Source organism: Brassica oleracea, chromosome C4, assembly GCF_000695525.1.
Source record: "Brassica oleracea var. oleracea cultivar TO1000 chromosome C4, BOL, whole genome shotgun sequence".
NCBI classification, from domain to species: domain Eukaryota; kingdom Viridiplantae; phylum Streptophyta; class Magnoliopsida; order Brassicales; family Brassicaceae; genus Brassica; species Brassica oleracea.
The window spans coordinates 51,631,120-51,646,242 of record NC_027751.1 but is presented as its reverse complement, the minus strand read 5'-3'; the positions used below and the strand labels follow the sequence as shown (position 1 = coordinate 51,646,242).

The window sequence follows — 15,123 nt, the reverse complement described above, 5'->3', positions numbered from 1 at the left end:
ATATTACATCACTCTAAATTGTTTTCGTTCTCATCAATATTACATCACTCTAAATCGTTTTCGTTCTCATCACTATCATTACTATCATCATCGTCGCTTCTCTCGAACTCGTCTTCACGTGCTTCATCTGTCGCATCTTCGGGAATATCTTCATATTGAAAGTTTTGCGGGTCGATCAAAAGGATTTCATCAGTTGGTTGTTCTGGTACCTCAACTTCATTGATAGCGTCTTCTTCTTGCAAGGTCGGTTCTTCTCCAGCGACAATGCGTCCACGAGGTGTAATTTTGATAGCAGCTAACCAGTTTATCCCGGAAGTTCGAAGCCAAGGATAAGGAAGGAAGCTTACTTGCTCGGCTTGTGAAGCTAAGATGAAAGGCTCAAATTTGTTGTATCTTCTCCCAAAATTGACATCCACAACACCAAATTGGTTATACCGAATTCCTCGGTTCACAACAGGATCGAACCATTCACATTTGAAGAGGACGCATTTTAGTTTCAATAACCCCAGAAATTCCACTTCCATAATCTCCTGCAAGATCCCGTAAAAGTCTGTTTCACCTTTCACACATATTCCGTAGTTACTCGTTGCCCGATGTCTCTCATACTCGTATGTGTGAAAGGTAAATCCTCGTGTGAAATACATAGGTGATGTGGTGACCTTTGCAACTGGACCTTGAACCAATTCGTGAAACCATGGGGGATAATAAGGATCGTCATAATCAACCTGCCAAAAGCAGTTATTCTTAATTAATATTGAAGTATCAAAACACTTATTTAATTAATCAATGTATGAGATATATTACGTACCTGTGATTTTAACCACTTGACAAAGTGCTTATCTTTACGTGTGTCCACATCAGTTGCAGATATTCCTGGTATTGCTTCTTCAACTTGAGATACAAACATGCTGCAAATTAAACAAATAATCAAGTCATACATAATTAACTGCAATTCATATAATTAACATTCACAAAAATATTTACCTTTCAAAGTAACGGGTCACTGCATCCTCGCAGTTGAGCAGAATATAAGTGTGGGCACTATGTTTATCCTCTTCACATGACCACCATACTTCTTTCGTTTTACCACCAAACCGTGCAATTTCGCAGAAAATGTCAGGAACACCATCAATTGGATATGATGTCGGTACTCCACCATCATCATATCTTCTAGGAACTCTTTTTTCTCGTACGAACAGTTGGAGCAAAGTAGTATGATGTGAAGTTAGATGTTTCGGCTGTCAAACTTCCCGCAACTATTGAACCTTCCACCTTTGCAAGATTTCTTGCTTTCCCCTTCAAATGTTTCATATGTCGCTCAAACGGATACATCCATCCGTTGTGAACAGGTCCACGAAGCAATGTTTCATACGGTAGGTGGACAACTAGATGCTCCATGACGTCAAACAAGGTTGTTTTGGCTTCTGATGACAACCATAAGATGGGAACATGAACGTTTCCATTGCTCTTGATATGTAACTCACTTCTTGAGCAAATATCAGGTAAGTCTATCCTTGACTTTTTGTTATCTTTTGTCTTCCCAGGGACGTTAAGTAATGTATTCATGATGTTCTCAAAAAATTTCTTCTCAATATGCATGACATCCAGATTGTGGCGTAAGAGAAGATCCTTCCAATAGGGTAGCTCCCAAAATATACTATTCGTATGCCAATTGTGAGACACACCATATCCATCAGGCATATTTCCAGGAACATGCCAATTTCCTCCAACTTTAACTGTTTCCTGAGCTCCGTAATAATCAATGTCTTCTTCGATCTGCTGGCCGGTGAGATATGGAGGAGGACCGTCTCTGACAATTTTTTTGTGCCGAAACAATGTCTTATTTCTTCTGTACGGATGGGCAAGTGGAAGAAAGCGACGATGACGGTCAAACCAACAACTCTTCCTACCATTCTTCAGTTGAAAAGCATCCGTCGATCCAAGACAATATGGACAAGATAATCTTCCATGTGTTGTCTAGCCAGACAACATCCCATAAGCAGGGAAATCACTTATCGTCCACAGCAGAACTGCTCGTATCGTAAAATTGTTTTTCAAGGAACAATCGTACGTCCTCACCCCTTCTGACCACAATTGCTTTAGCTCTTCTATCAACGGTTGAAGAAAAACATCAAGAGACCGTTTTGGATGCTTCGGCCCAGGGATTAATATGGTCAAAAATAGAAATTCTTGTTCCATGCACATATCCGGCGGTAAATTGTACGGCGTAAGAATGACTGGCCACAAAGAATATTGTCTACCAGACATTCCAAATGGACTAAATCCATCGGTGCATAACCCAAGATAGACATTCCGAATATTTGTAGCAAAATCTGCGTGTACCTTGTTGAAATGTTTCCACGCTCTTGCGTCTGATGGATGTGCAACCTCACCATCTCTCTGGACATGTTCCGCATGCCACCTCATCGATGCAGCAGTCCTCTCAGATTGATATAATCTTTTCAATCTGTCTGTAATTGGTAGGTACCACATCCTTTGGTACGGTACCCTATTCCTCCCACGGCCTTGCGGTTTGAATCGTGGTTTTTTGCAGAATCGACACTCTTCTAACTTGTCATCTTCTTTCCAGTAGATCATGCAGTTGTCGATGCAAACATCAATCATCTCCGAAGGCAACCCAAGACTATAAACCAATTTCTGAATCTCATAATAAGATTCAGCAGACACGTTGTCTTCTGGCAAATACTCTTTAAACAACTCCGCCCATGCATCCATGCAATTCTCAGGTAAATTATGATCCGTTTTAATATTCATCATCCTAGCTTCTAGAGACAATTTAGAGAGACCTTCTCTACAGCCAGTGTAGATTGGTTGATTTGCAGCATCTAGCATTTCATAAAACCTTTTTGCATCCAAATTAGGTTCTTCTACATTTCCAGTTCCATCAGCTATTGTTGTAGTTGTTTCTAAAAATGCATCACTAATCATATCTTGAACCCTATCATGATCTACCATCTGCTCATGATCTTGATGATAATTATATTCATTATGCAAATGATTCGGTTCTTCACTATGATGACCATCCTCAAAATTATTATTACTACTACTAGCTTCATTTCCCCCATAACCCTCTCCATGTTGATACCAAATGTAGTACTGTGGTGTAAATCCTCTGTTTACTAAATGCTTCCATACAGTTTCACTACGTGCAAATTTTGAATTCTTGCATTTCCGACAGGGGCAGAACATCTTACCGCTTTCCTGTGTGATCGGTGTACAGCCCGCCTGGTGCATGAATGTCTCTAGCCCGCTCAGAAATGCATTCGTCACCCTCCCGTCGAAATCTTTGTGCAAATACATCCAACTTCGTAACTCGTAAATACAATCGCCACCGGCCATTTTTTTCTTAGATTTTTTTTTGAAATCTTTTTTTTTCTGATTTTTTTCGGATTTTTTTCTCCCGTTTGTGTGTTGTGAGGAAGAGAGTTGTGGGAAATGACATATATATAGAGAAATTTTCGAGTTGGGTAGTTGAAATATAACATCGATTTTACAAGGAATATTTTACATGGTTTTAACATAATATTTACAACGACTTTACGACGAAATTAGGTAAGTTAAAGCACATTGAATACACGTTTTCACCTAAATATAACGGTAACATGTTTCGTTGTAATGTCGATGTATTGATTACGACGTATTTCTCATTCCACGTATATTTGTCGTAAACTTACATGGAGTTTACGACGAACACTATTCGTCGTAAATTTACATGGCGTTTACGACGAAAGTTGGATTCCTCGTAACTGCGTTGTAAACACCATGTAAATTTACGACGATATATTTTCGTCGTAAATGTTCGTTGTTATGGGCACGTTTTCTTGTAGTGTATATAAAATATATGAAGGGGTTTATTTATTGCGTAACTTTGGCTAATGTTGAAATGATGAATGATCCTTTCTATCTTACTGTAATTTGCTGTTGACTTACGTTAATAGTTTAGTAAACCAATATACTAAATGCTTGCATATGATCAATATTATCTTGGTGCATGGAGAATATTAGTAACGTCCAAGCTGTGTATCAGCACTTAAGCGTTTGTGAAGCATTTTCCTGTGCTTTGACGCTTAGAGGTGAGTAAAGCCACCCAAGCTCAGTGTTCAAGGTATGACGAAGTTTGTTAGATAATTTGTTTTTCTTTCTTTGTCGACAAGTGCTACAATATAAAATTAGAACGTGTAGGTCATATATGTTCTGTCCGGGTTCGTTTAGGCTACTCAATGAACGAATAAAATAAAGATTTTGCGTAAATTGCAAAAGGATATACCGTCGTTGGGTAGGTGAGGTGTTTTCTCATTTCAACACGTGAGCTTTGGTAAGTAAAGTAGGGTAAACATCCAGTGAAAAAAAAAGTAGGCTAAACATTTGATTGTAAATATTAGCTGGTTTATTTTGGTTATAGTATTTGGTTCGGTTAAGAAGAAGAAAAACGTAATCTATAAATATATATGTAAACGCAATCATTAGTCTAAAAACTACAACACTCAAAAGTTGTAACAACCAAAAATGGAAGATGCCATCATCGGCGTGGTGACTATCGCTGCAGTTCTCCTCTTCTTCCTCTTCCAAAGAACCAAAACCAAACGGTACAAGCTACCTCCGGGCCCAAAGGCACTTCCGGTAATCGGAAACCTCCACCAGCTTCAGAACCTTAACCCACAACAGTTCTTCTATGGATGGGCCAAAAAATACGGACCAATCTTTTCATACAAGATAGGAAGTAAAACAATGGTGGTGATATCTTCTGCTGAACTAACCAAAGAGCTTCTCAAGACGCAAGACGTCAACTTTTCGGACCGGCCTCTCCACCGTGGCCAGGAGTTCATGTCCTATGGCCGACGTGACATGGCATTTCATCATTACACACCGTATTACCGGGACATAAGGAAGATGGGGATGAACCACTTGTTCTCACCCACACGTGTGGCCACCTTTAAGCACGTGAGGGAGGAGGAGGCTAGGAGGATGATGGATAAGGTCGGTATGGCCGCTGATAACTCCAAAGCGGTCGATATAAGCGAGCTTATGTTGACATTCACCAACTCCGTTGTATGTAGACAAGCGTTCGGTAAGAAGTACAATGAAGATGGGGAAGAGATGAAAAGGTTCATCAAGATTCTTTATGGGAGTCAAAGCGTTTTCGGGAAGATTTTTTTCTCTGATTTTTTCCCTTTTACTGGCTACGTTCTTGACGATTTGACAAGGATCACCGCTTATATGAAAGAATGTTTCGAAAGACAAGACACTTACCTGCAAGAGATTGTCGATGAAACACTTGATCCCTATAGGGTCAAGCCTGAAACCGAGAGCATGATTGACCTCTTGATGGAGATCTACAGAGATCAACCTTTCGCCTCCAAGTTCACTCTAGAGAATGTCAAAGCCGTGGTCCTGGTACAAATTAAAAAAAAAAAAAACTCTTTTCATATAGGTTTCTTGCGTCACAAGCAATCATTTTCTTGTGTGTTTTTTTTTTTTTTTTTTGTTGCTATCTGTTTTGGCTTGTGGTTCAAAAGGATATTGTAGTTGCGGGAACGGACACGGCAGCTGCGGCGGTTGTGTGGGGAATGACTTATCTAATGAAGTACCCTCATGTGATGAAGAAAGCTCAAGCAGAAGTGAGAGAGTATATGAGAGAGAGGGGGTTAACGTTCGTCACTGAAGACGACGTCAAGAACCTTCCTTACTTCAGAGCCTTAGTTAAAGAGACGCTAAGGATCGAACCGGTGATTCCTCTCCTTGTCCCTCGCCGTTGCAGTCAAAACACCAAGATCGCTGGCTACGACATACCCGCGGGGACCACGGTAAACGTCAATGCATGGGCCGTGTCACGTGACGAGAAGGAGTGGGGACCAAACGCTGACGAGTTCAGGCCCGAGAGGTTTTTTGAGAAGGACGTTGACTTCAAAGGCACGGACTACGAGTTTATACCGTTCGGGTCGGGCCGGAGAATGTGCCCGGGAATGCGTCTTGGTTCAGCTATGCTTGAGGTTCCTTATGCGAATCTTCTCTATAAATTCGACTTCAAACTTCCTAATGGAATGAAACCAGATGAGATCAACATGGATGTCATGACTGGGCTCGCTATGCACAAGGCCGAGCATCTCATGCTTGTCCCCGAGAAAGTGAACGTGTGACAATTTGTAAGGTCAAATAAATCTGTCATCTTTTTTTTTTTCAAATAAAACTATCATCACTATGTTATATCTTTGTAAGGTCGAACATATCATCCGTATGCTACATATATCATCAATTTATTTGCTACTAAATATGAAGTTGTATCGCTGTTACAAAATAAACTGTAGAAGCCGGAAAACCGGATTGACATAAACGATAGAATAAAATCGTTGTTAAGGAAATAAACGAATGTAAAAGACGAATACAAGAACGATAAGAAATCGTATTCGCAAAGAGACATGGAGTCGAGATATGATCTCTTTCCTTAACTCAAAATATTCGCTCTGTTAGTGAGACGAGACTGTACGAATATAGAGTCCCAGAATACAACCATGGCAGACGAATCACGCCTCACTCGTGATCGCCCTATCGAACTATAAACTCTACGAAACACTCTCTAGACTTACGTTGAGGGATCTGGTGATTTTTTGTTGAGTAAAAACTTAAAGAAAAATGAAGGAGGACCCAAGACCCAAGAGCCGAGCCGAGCCGAGCCAGGCGGCGGCGGCGGCGGCGCGCGTGGGGAGCTCTCTCTTCCTCTGAGCTGTTTAACCTCTCATGTCATGAAGACATATATATACTCCTCAAAATCAACTCTCCCAACCAATGTGGGATGTTGTTAACTTCATTTCATTAAAGCCAACAAGGCTTTTTGTAAGAACCCATAGGCCCATTTCATTTTCACTTTTTGCCATATATTATTTGAGCCATTAGGCTTAATAATTAGGCCCAACAGGATTACATATCAAAGTTAATGCAAAGATTCCCGGATAACTTTTTCATTAACTTGTTGCTTAGCCTTTGGCAAGAGGTTATATGATATAGTTAACAGTGAGACTAAGCAAGCCTCTGTTATGTTAATCATAAACTCAATGATCAATTTTAACAATCCAATGAAAATGACAACTAAATCGAAGAATAACATTTCTCACATTGTAAAAAAAATCATAGATTGGAGTGTTATTCTCGGCAGATGATACGATGTTCTTTTCGAGCACCAATTCATCGACTAATGTTAACCTTTGAAGTAACAGCTTTTTCAAATTTATCGACTGATGTTTTACTAGCAGAGGTTAAAATTTCTTGAATACCATTTGCCACTTGGAGTGTTATGTCTTCACCAATAGCTTCAAGTCTTCTCTCTAAGTCTCTCTCAAGAGATTCTAGATCATCCTTCGTTGCTATCTCAGTTTGCAAGTTCATTACAGATTCCAACATTTTATTCTGAGATGTAATAGCTTCCAAAATCTCCTTCTGAGAATTAATAAGCTGTCACAGAAAACATTTCACATTACTCACTAATATTGTGTATGCAAAAAACTTATTATATATTAAATAACCACCTCTAACAGTCTAACCTGTCAAAATTGGAAGAACTGATTCACTGTGAGCTTGCTCCTTCTGCTCACTAGTACTCTGAGCTTCAGTTGATTTTGGAAGTTCAACTTCATCTTGAATTTGCTCTTTCTGCCCACTACTCTGAACTTGATCTCCATCTTGCTCCTGCTCAGTATTACTCTGAACTTCAGTTGGTTTTGGAAGTTCAACTTCATCTTGAATTGGAAGAAGTGATTCAGCTTGCTCCATGTGCTCATTACTTTGAACTTGATGTCCCGCTTGCTCCTTCTTCTCAAGCTTACTCTGAAATTGTGTGTATTTTTAGAAGTTCAATCGTTTATGCAATAAGTACAGTATCTTATATGTTTTTAGTACACTAACCTTGTCAACTGCTTCACAGACTTTGTCAACTTTGAGCTGCTGCTGCTTCTGGCTTTGAGCTTTAGGGAGTTTCTCTGATTTTCTTTGTGCAGCCCGCACCAATGAAAGTTGCTTGTAAGCTTTACTTCCATGTCTACCCTTTAAAAAGTAGTCATACGTGTTCTTGGTTGTTTTGAATGACTGGCCAAATTTCCTAGACAAAGTTTCATGCATCTCATCAAGTGAGTAACAGGCTTCAATGCATTCTGACATGCATCTTTTACGGGGCATGTTTTCAAGTAAAACAGTCTGAGTGAAGACTTGAACTTGGGAGGTTAGTGAAGCCTGAAACAAAGCACATTGTTGTAACAGTGTTCTGCCCAAACACACAAAAAAAAAGAGAAGAAGCAAAAACGTTTTTAAGACTAACCATTAATTTGTCAACTGCTTCACAGATTGGGTCAAATTTAATCTCTGATAAACCTTCGACTCCAGCGAGGAGCTCCTTGTTGTTTTTGATCAGAAGACTATTCCAGATTTTAGCATCTCCCAGTATTTTCACAGTTTCAGCGTCTATACCGTAGTCGATTACTTGTGGCACAAAGAATATCACGGACAAAGATTGAGGAAATTGAAGACCATAAAGTATAATAAATGTGCAATAGATAAATCTAGCAAACTAAAAAAAACAACATAATCGAGCAACAGAGCTCTAATAGCATGAAACTATGAAAGTCTTTAAATCAGCTCCTAGAGACAAAAGGAAAAAGCTGAAAGAAATTGAAGCTTACATGTTTTAATTGGTACGTAATCTTCCTTATAAACGACCGGCTGCTTATGCTTCTGCTTAGGCTTCTGCTTCGGACCCATGGCAGAGAAAGAGATTCTCTGGAAATCGAGTTCAAATGCGCGAGAGAGACTGAAATTTTAGGGTTTTTGGGGAATCAGAATTAATATAATAAGCCAAGAATTTTTTAATTAATATCATGGGCCAAAAAACTTATTTACGTTTAAGCCTGTAATATTTGATAAATTTCAACCGAGTAAAAGAAACACGAGGTAATTTTTGAAGATACATTCTCTGAGATATCTATTTTTTTAAGTTTTTATCATAAAAATAACTCTCAATGAACAACATAACTAAAATAAGTTTTATTAAAGAATAAAAATCATAGGAGTGGAGTTTTTGGAGATATGGTTTCAAATTTTTAAAATTAGAAAATAAATATTAAAATTTTCAAAATAAAAAAATGTTATTTTGGTCTTTTTTTTTCTTGAAAACTATTTTTTTGACAAAAACTTGAAAAAAAAACTATTTGAGAGAATTGTTCATTTTTGAACGTAATATGAATCATATGATATATGTCACCAGTATGTCAGATTGATCTCACCAGCCCACATTCGTATATCCACAACATGTCGCATGAATGCGATTTACGTATAAAATAAAAAGGAGTCGACCGTGACCGGTAACTTTGTGGCCATTCCATAATTTCTGTACCAAATAATTCAACAGAAACTATTTTATAAGTATTAAAAAGAACGGTCCAGTGGTCTTAAGAGAGCTTCAGTCCTAATACAGACTCGAGTTCGAATCCCGCTGGCCATTGGGGCAAAATTTAACATCTGGGCTTCTCCAATGTTCGGTGACCAGGACGTACTCCGACCGATAATGTAGACTGCTACGGACAGTCGCCCCTAGTCTAGGCAGCCATGATACACAGGATTATTAAAAAAAATAGATATATTGCACAAAAAAAGTGTTAAAAGGATATAGGCTCCGAATGGTAACAGTGGATTGAGCGGTGCGGAACAAGCGGTTTGACTGCGGTGCGGTTCGGACAGTTATAAAAACGTATAGATATATGATATATGTAGAGATTTTTGTTACTGTTAACTGCGGTGCGGTGCGGTGCGGTGCGGATGTTACTATTCGGAGCCATAGTTGTAGACAACACCCCTTTCTTGACTCTTATCGGCGTTTACCGTTTATACATCCATATATTTACTTTTGCCAAACCATTCATGTCATTATGATTCGTGCAAGTTTCTGCCTTCTGGCAATTCGAAATAGCATCATTTGCAGCATCATGCATGATGCATATACTCAAGTTTCATGATATTCCTAATAAAATTGGGTTTCTATTAATTTCAGAATCCATACTATTCATAATTAGGTGTTTCCGTACATATTATACATGTGGGTATACGTGTACACGCACGGACAATATTTTCCAACTTTTAAAACGAATCCCATCAGTTAATTTAACTATAACTTTGGACTAGTAACTGTATTCGAATTTGAATTTCTCTTTTCAGAATATTCTACAAAACATATTTAGGTCCTTATCCAAATGATGGTGTTAAGATTTGATTTATGGATGTACATAGTTGGATACATTTAATGTTTAAAATGTGATTTTTATATTATTATTGCTGTGGTGTGAAATTTTGTGTTATTCACTTAAATTATAATATCTATGCATACCAAAGAGAAGAAGATAACATATATTATAGTATTTGCTACATACTATAATATAACATACTTAGTAAATTTCACGCCACAGCAAAAATAATATAAAAGGTCACATTTTAATATACAACGTGCCAAAAACTTCGTCCATTTATAATCTTATATATTTTCGTCTTCGCATATGATAGATCATAAGATTTGGAGAAACATATAAAATTAACCTATGAAATTAAGGGGATCTATATCCTATAGTATGTATCCAAAGAACATATATAGGAAATATTTGAATACATCATAAGATTTGGGGAATATAAATTAATATAAAATAAAATCGTTCAATTTTAAACGTAAACGTCTCCGCTGTATTTATATAAACTTTTCGAAATCACGGTGTCGCTCGTGTTAAGATTTGGATTTCTGATCCAACTTTCAGAAAGTATATGTGAAAGATAATACTCAAACACAATAGTTCGTTTAGAACGCTCTTAAAATTAATGCCACACACACAAAATTGATGACACTAGATTTATTTGTTTTGTCGTTTAAGGGGATCCATCAACTACACATGGAAGAATAGAAAACACTGGTCACACACAAAAAAATAATATAAGACCACCCGCAACGCGGGCCGTTAAGTGAATCCTTAACATAAATCCTTAAGCTAAAGGTATTATAATAATATTAAAAAAAATCGGCAAGTTAAGAATGAGTTCTTAATTAAGGGAACTAATGACCAAATCCTTGATGTGCTGGCACTACAGGATTGGCTCGGGGAAAGGGTTGTGTTTCATAAGAGTGAAAAAAATCATTCACTTTCGCGAGCAACTGAAAAAAAAAACACGAGACGCAATAAGAAAGGAGATACAAGAGGCGATAAGAGAGCGTCTTTGTTGAAGGTAAATCCGAGCTCTTTGTTCAATTTCTTTCCTTCTGGAGTGGATGCATGTTTATTTCATCAGTTTTTTAGGGTTCGATTGTTGGGTTTAAATAGATTTAGGGTTTCTAATCGAATTGGAGATTTTATCGGATTAGGGTTTTCGTCTGGGTTAGCTATTTTCTTCTTCTCGATTCACTTGTTTGGTGTTTTCTTCGCGATTAAAGGTTCGGGATTGAGGTGATAATTGATTAAGGGTTTTCGTCTGGGTTTGATTATTTCTTCTTCCAAGTTTTTTGAATGAAATTCGTCTAGTTTGATTATAATAGGTTATCTGTTTTGAATGGTTACAATCCAGTAAATCTTAAAAAAAATTTCTTCTCGCAGGTTGTGAAATGGAGGAAGAACTGCGAGATATGAAGGCACGCAAAGCACACTACGACATGCTCCATTTCGTTGCAGATGCGCAACAAGGGATTCCCAAATTGTGCCCCTGTGGATCAATCACGAAGAAATCCGTAGATGAAGAGGATACATATGACTACCTCCCAGGGAAAAGATACTTCATCTGCAAAGACTTCGAGGTTTGAAGTGTTATGTGTCTTGCTGTTTGATCAATTGCTGTTTGAAATATTTTTTTTTGGATCCATTGCTGTTTGACAAAGTTTATTCTTCTTTGGCAGAATGACGGGATGCATTTTAGGCAGCCATGGGTTATGGGTGTGCAACAAGAGGTGGAGATGCTCAAAATAAAGGTTCACGAGCATGAGAAGCTTCTCAGAGAATGCGACGAACTAAAGGTGAGTTTCTATGTTAACAGAATCAAAACTTGATAGTTGTTTGTATGTCATTCTAACCTATTGTTTTGTTTTTCTGATGTCTGTTCAGGCCCAGGTGAGGATGTTGCTTAGGCGTGTGTCTGACCTTGAGAGAGTCCTCTGAGGTTAGTGTTTAAAGTTACATGTCTTCTTTAACTCTCTAGTTTAAAATTAGCAGTTAGAATTGAAACGGATAGGACTATCGGTAACTTTGTAGTTTGAAAACGGATTTGATTCCTATGCTTTGAAAACATTTACTCCGCAGTTTGTACTTTCCAACTTGGTAGTTATAAATGCACACTAAACCACCATTAAATTTACCGTAACTGCATCTTGCAAAGTAAAATTGCATTTAATTGTCTCTAGCTGTTCTGATTTGAAATTTTTCTACTAGGATTCAATGTTGTGATTTGATTGACAATATTTGGAAGAAGATGTTTAATTTTGTATGTTTACATTTAATCATTTAATAAATGATAATTTATTATTTAAATGTTTTACAAAATTATTAATTTATGATTTCTAAGATTCAATTCAAAAAAAAAAAAAAAAAATCTAAGAATTCCAAAGTGGATAACACCATTGGACTCACAATTATGATTAGAGTCCTTAACTATTCAAAAAAAAAAAAATTTAATTATTAAGGACTTCAATGGTGGGTAACACCATTGGAGTTGTTCTAAGCATGTTGAGTCCTATTCATCAGAGAATTTTTTTCAAAGGATGAACAATAACCTGTAATTAAGGAAACTTATTATAACAACGACCAGGAAGTTTTCCCATAAGTCATGCTTTCGTCCATACCTTCGGGTCTTTCAAGCAAGCTTCACACATGCCTTATCATATATTTGTATACGTTTTCATTTTGTGTACGTCTATTAACTAGTATATGCCTAGATTATATATTTTATATAGTCGACAATTACCTATCCTAAAAGTTTATTTTAATTTTTATTCAGAAAGATATGCACGTAGGGCCACTAGTGTTTCCCGTTGTTATTGGAAATTCCATGTGTTGAACTGTTTGTTTAAGTTTTTGAACCCGTAAGTCAAATTTATTTTGGTTTAACAGGGTTTTATTACTGTTATTAAGCTTGTCAAGAAAGAATTTGTCACAAATTTCGAGGCTCATGCATGCATGATTCTTAACTTTCGAGAAACATGAAATGTGGTTTTACCAGCTCAAGTTTGTGTTAAAACACATTTTTAATTTGACCACGTGTGATATTCAAATAGCAACATTTCTGTTCAGCGGGAGATTCATACGTATGTTCAGATGTTCTTTAATCTTAAGCACCTAACTTTGCTTCCCATACGTAAATGTGTGGGCCGCGAACCATGGTGAATGTACGGCATCGTTTTTCTTTTTGGAGCATTTTTAAAAGAAAATATAATTTAGTTATTTCCGTTTTGATTGATATACATGCATTAATAAACCGACTTACGTGGGTGATGGGATGAGCAAAATTAAAATATGCATTTTAGTAACCAATTACGGTCCAGCTTGACAAAAACAAACAAACAAAAAGTCTATTAAATGCCAAAATGCCAAAATTTCATTCTTTCAATAAGCAACGAGATCAATAAGATGTGGCAGTCACGTGAACGTTAGTTATCGCCATTTCAACTGAACCTTCACGAACATATAAAGTTCATTTGTTCTTTGCTAAAATTACGCAAATCTCTGTTGTGCACGAAATTACGACTATTTTTTAAAGACAACTCCTGTTCTTGTATCGTGTATCTCGCACATAAATTTGAATTATGGGGGGCATTATCGATAAAATATATAAAGAATATATTTTCATCATACACCACAAACAAATGTTCTGGAAATGTCACATTTTATCACAGATACAAAGCTGACCCTGAATTTTTGGAAACCACAAGCCAAAAAAAATGGTCAAAAGAAAAATTATGCACAAAGGTGGACTCGCCCTAACTCTTTTTATAATGATAATTAACCTTTGAACAACTAATTAAAGATACATACAATATGTTTTTTTTCTAAAAATTGGTCGATTAAATATTCATATGTAATCCTTATCATCATTTATTAGCCTTTTGTAGCTTACTTAAAAAATAACTTCCCACCAAATTGATCATTTTTTCACTTCATACGTTGATCAATTTTAAAAAAGAAATAATATATGCACGTCGGGCGTCCGATGACTTCAGACGCTTTTCTGTTTCCTTGATTTTATAGGTTAGAAATTTCCAAAATGCTCATATTTTTCACTCTACGCACAAAATAGTAAAGTCATAAAAAATTTATGATGGTTCTTTTATATGTATAGAGTAGTGAAATTTTATATATATTGTAGTTCCGCTTAAAATAAATTAATATTTTTCTTTTATCTCCCATTTTAAAGTTACTAAACGTATATAATTAAAAACTGAAATGCAATATGTGGAAATCCGGGCATTGATTCTTGATTAACATTGATGATACTCATGCGACTGGCTTATGATGAACCATACTAATACTCATTGTTACAAACTCACAGCAACATCATAAATCCATCACTCGCCTCAATAATTTTCTTTAGTGTATGTTCAATTTCACATTTTGACCCTTCACTTTTTTTTTGACCCTTCACTTTCTTGAATGAGAAATTATACAAGAAAGTGATTTGAGTGTGTTAAAAAAATGATTTGAGTCATTCTGACCAATTATCTGGCAGAGAGTATAATAAAATACTTCAAATTACCTTAAATCATTAGGCGTTGTTTCTTGCCGAATATATGATGAGCATGGTCTCGCTAAGAGACAACAAAATCTTTAAATAAATTAAAGAAGTTGTTTAGCAAAAATATTAAATAAATTAAACAAGAGAGAGTACAAATATAAAACACTCTAACGGAAGATAAATATATAAAATACAAAATATAGAATAGAGGCCTTAAGTAGTGTTTACGTGACAATCTCAATTTCACTCCATACCTCGAACTCATTCAAGCTTAGAAACCTAAATTTTACTGTTCCTTTTGATTTGCCTATAAATACACGTTGGTCCATACTTCTCTAATTTCAAATATACAAAGCAAAACACAGAGACAAG

The 15,123-nt window shown here is 36.6% G+C and overlaps 2 protein-coding genes across 2 annotated transcripts; one reads left to right on the top strand and one right to left on the bottom strand.

Moving 5' to 3' along the window:
* Nucleotides 1–4,482: 4,482 nt before the first annotated feature.
* Nucleotides 4,483–6,430, top strand: LOC106339606 (cytochrome P450 83A1-like). The gene is made up of 2 exons (XM_013778451.1): nt 4,483–5,415; nt 5,538–6,430. Exons 1-2 carry the CDS (start codon nt 4,528–4,530, stop codon nt 6,156–6,158), a joined length of 1,509 nt encoding a protein of 502 aa, XP_013633905.1. The 5' UTR covers nt 4,483–4,527; the 3' UTR covers nt 6,159–6,430.
* Nucleotides 6,431–7,199: 769 nt separating this feature from the next.
* LOC106339194 lies at nt 7,200–8,766 on the bottom strand. Its single transcript, XM_013777991.1, has 5 exons — nt 8,688–8,766; nt 8,327–8,487; nt 7,918–8,241; nt 7,557–7,839; nt 7,200–7,467 (listed from the first exon to the last, which is right to left on the bottom strand). The coding sequence occupies exons 1-5, from the start codon at nt 8,764–8,766 to the stop codon at nt 7,460–7,462; spliced, it is 855 nt and encodes a 284-aa protein (XP_013633445.1). The 3' UTR covers nt 7,200–7,459.
* Between the last annotated feature and the right edge of the window lie 6,357 nt (nt 8,767–15,123).

What these genes read in the sequence shown, in the direction of transcription:
- LOC106339194 (XM_013777991.1), bottom strand. Translation starts at nt 8,766, where the DNA reads ATGGGTCCGAAGCAGAAGCCTAAGCAGAAGCATAAGCAGCCGGTCGTT. An exon ending in TTACGTACCAATTAAAACAT is followed by an intron (nt 8,488 to 8,687) that starts GTAAGCTTCAAT and finishes TTGTGCCACAAG; the next exon opens with TAATCGACTACGGTATAGAC. An exon ending in AAGCAGTTGACAAATTAATG is followed by an intron (nt 8,242 to 8,326) that starts GTTAGTCTTAAA and finishes GCTTTGTTTCAG; the next exon opens with GCTTCACTAACCTCCCAAGT.
- LOC106339606 (XM_013778451.1), top strand. Translation starts at nt 4,528, where the DNA reads ATGGAAGATGCCATCATCGGCGTGGTGACTATCGCTGCAGTTCTCCTC. An exon ending in ATGTCAAAGCCGTGGTCCTG is followed by an intron (nt 5,416 to 5,537) that starts GTACAAATTAAA and finishes GTGGTTCAAAAG; the next exon opens with GATATTGTAGTTGCGGGAAC.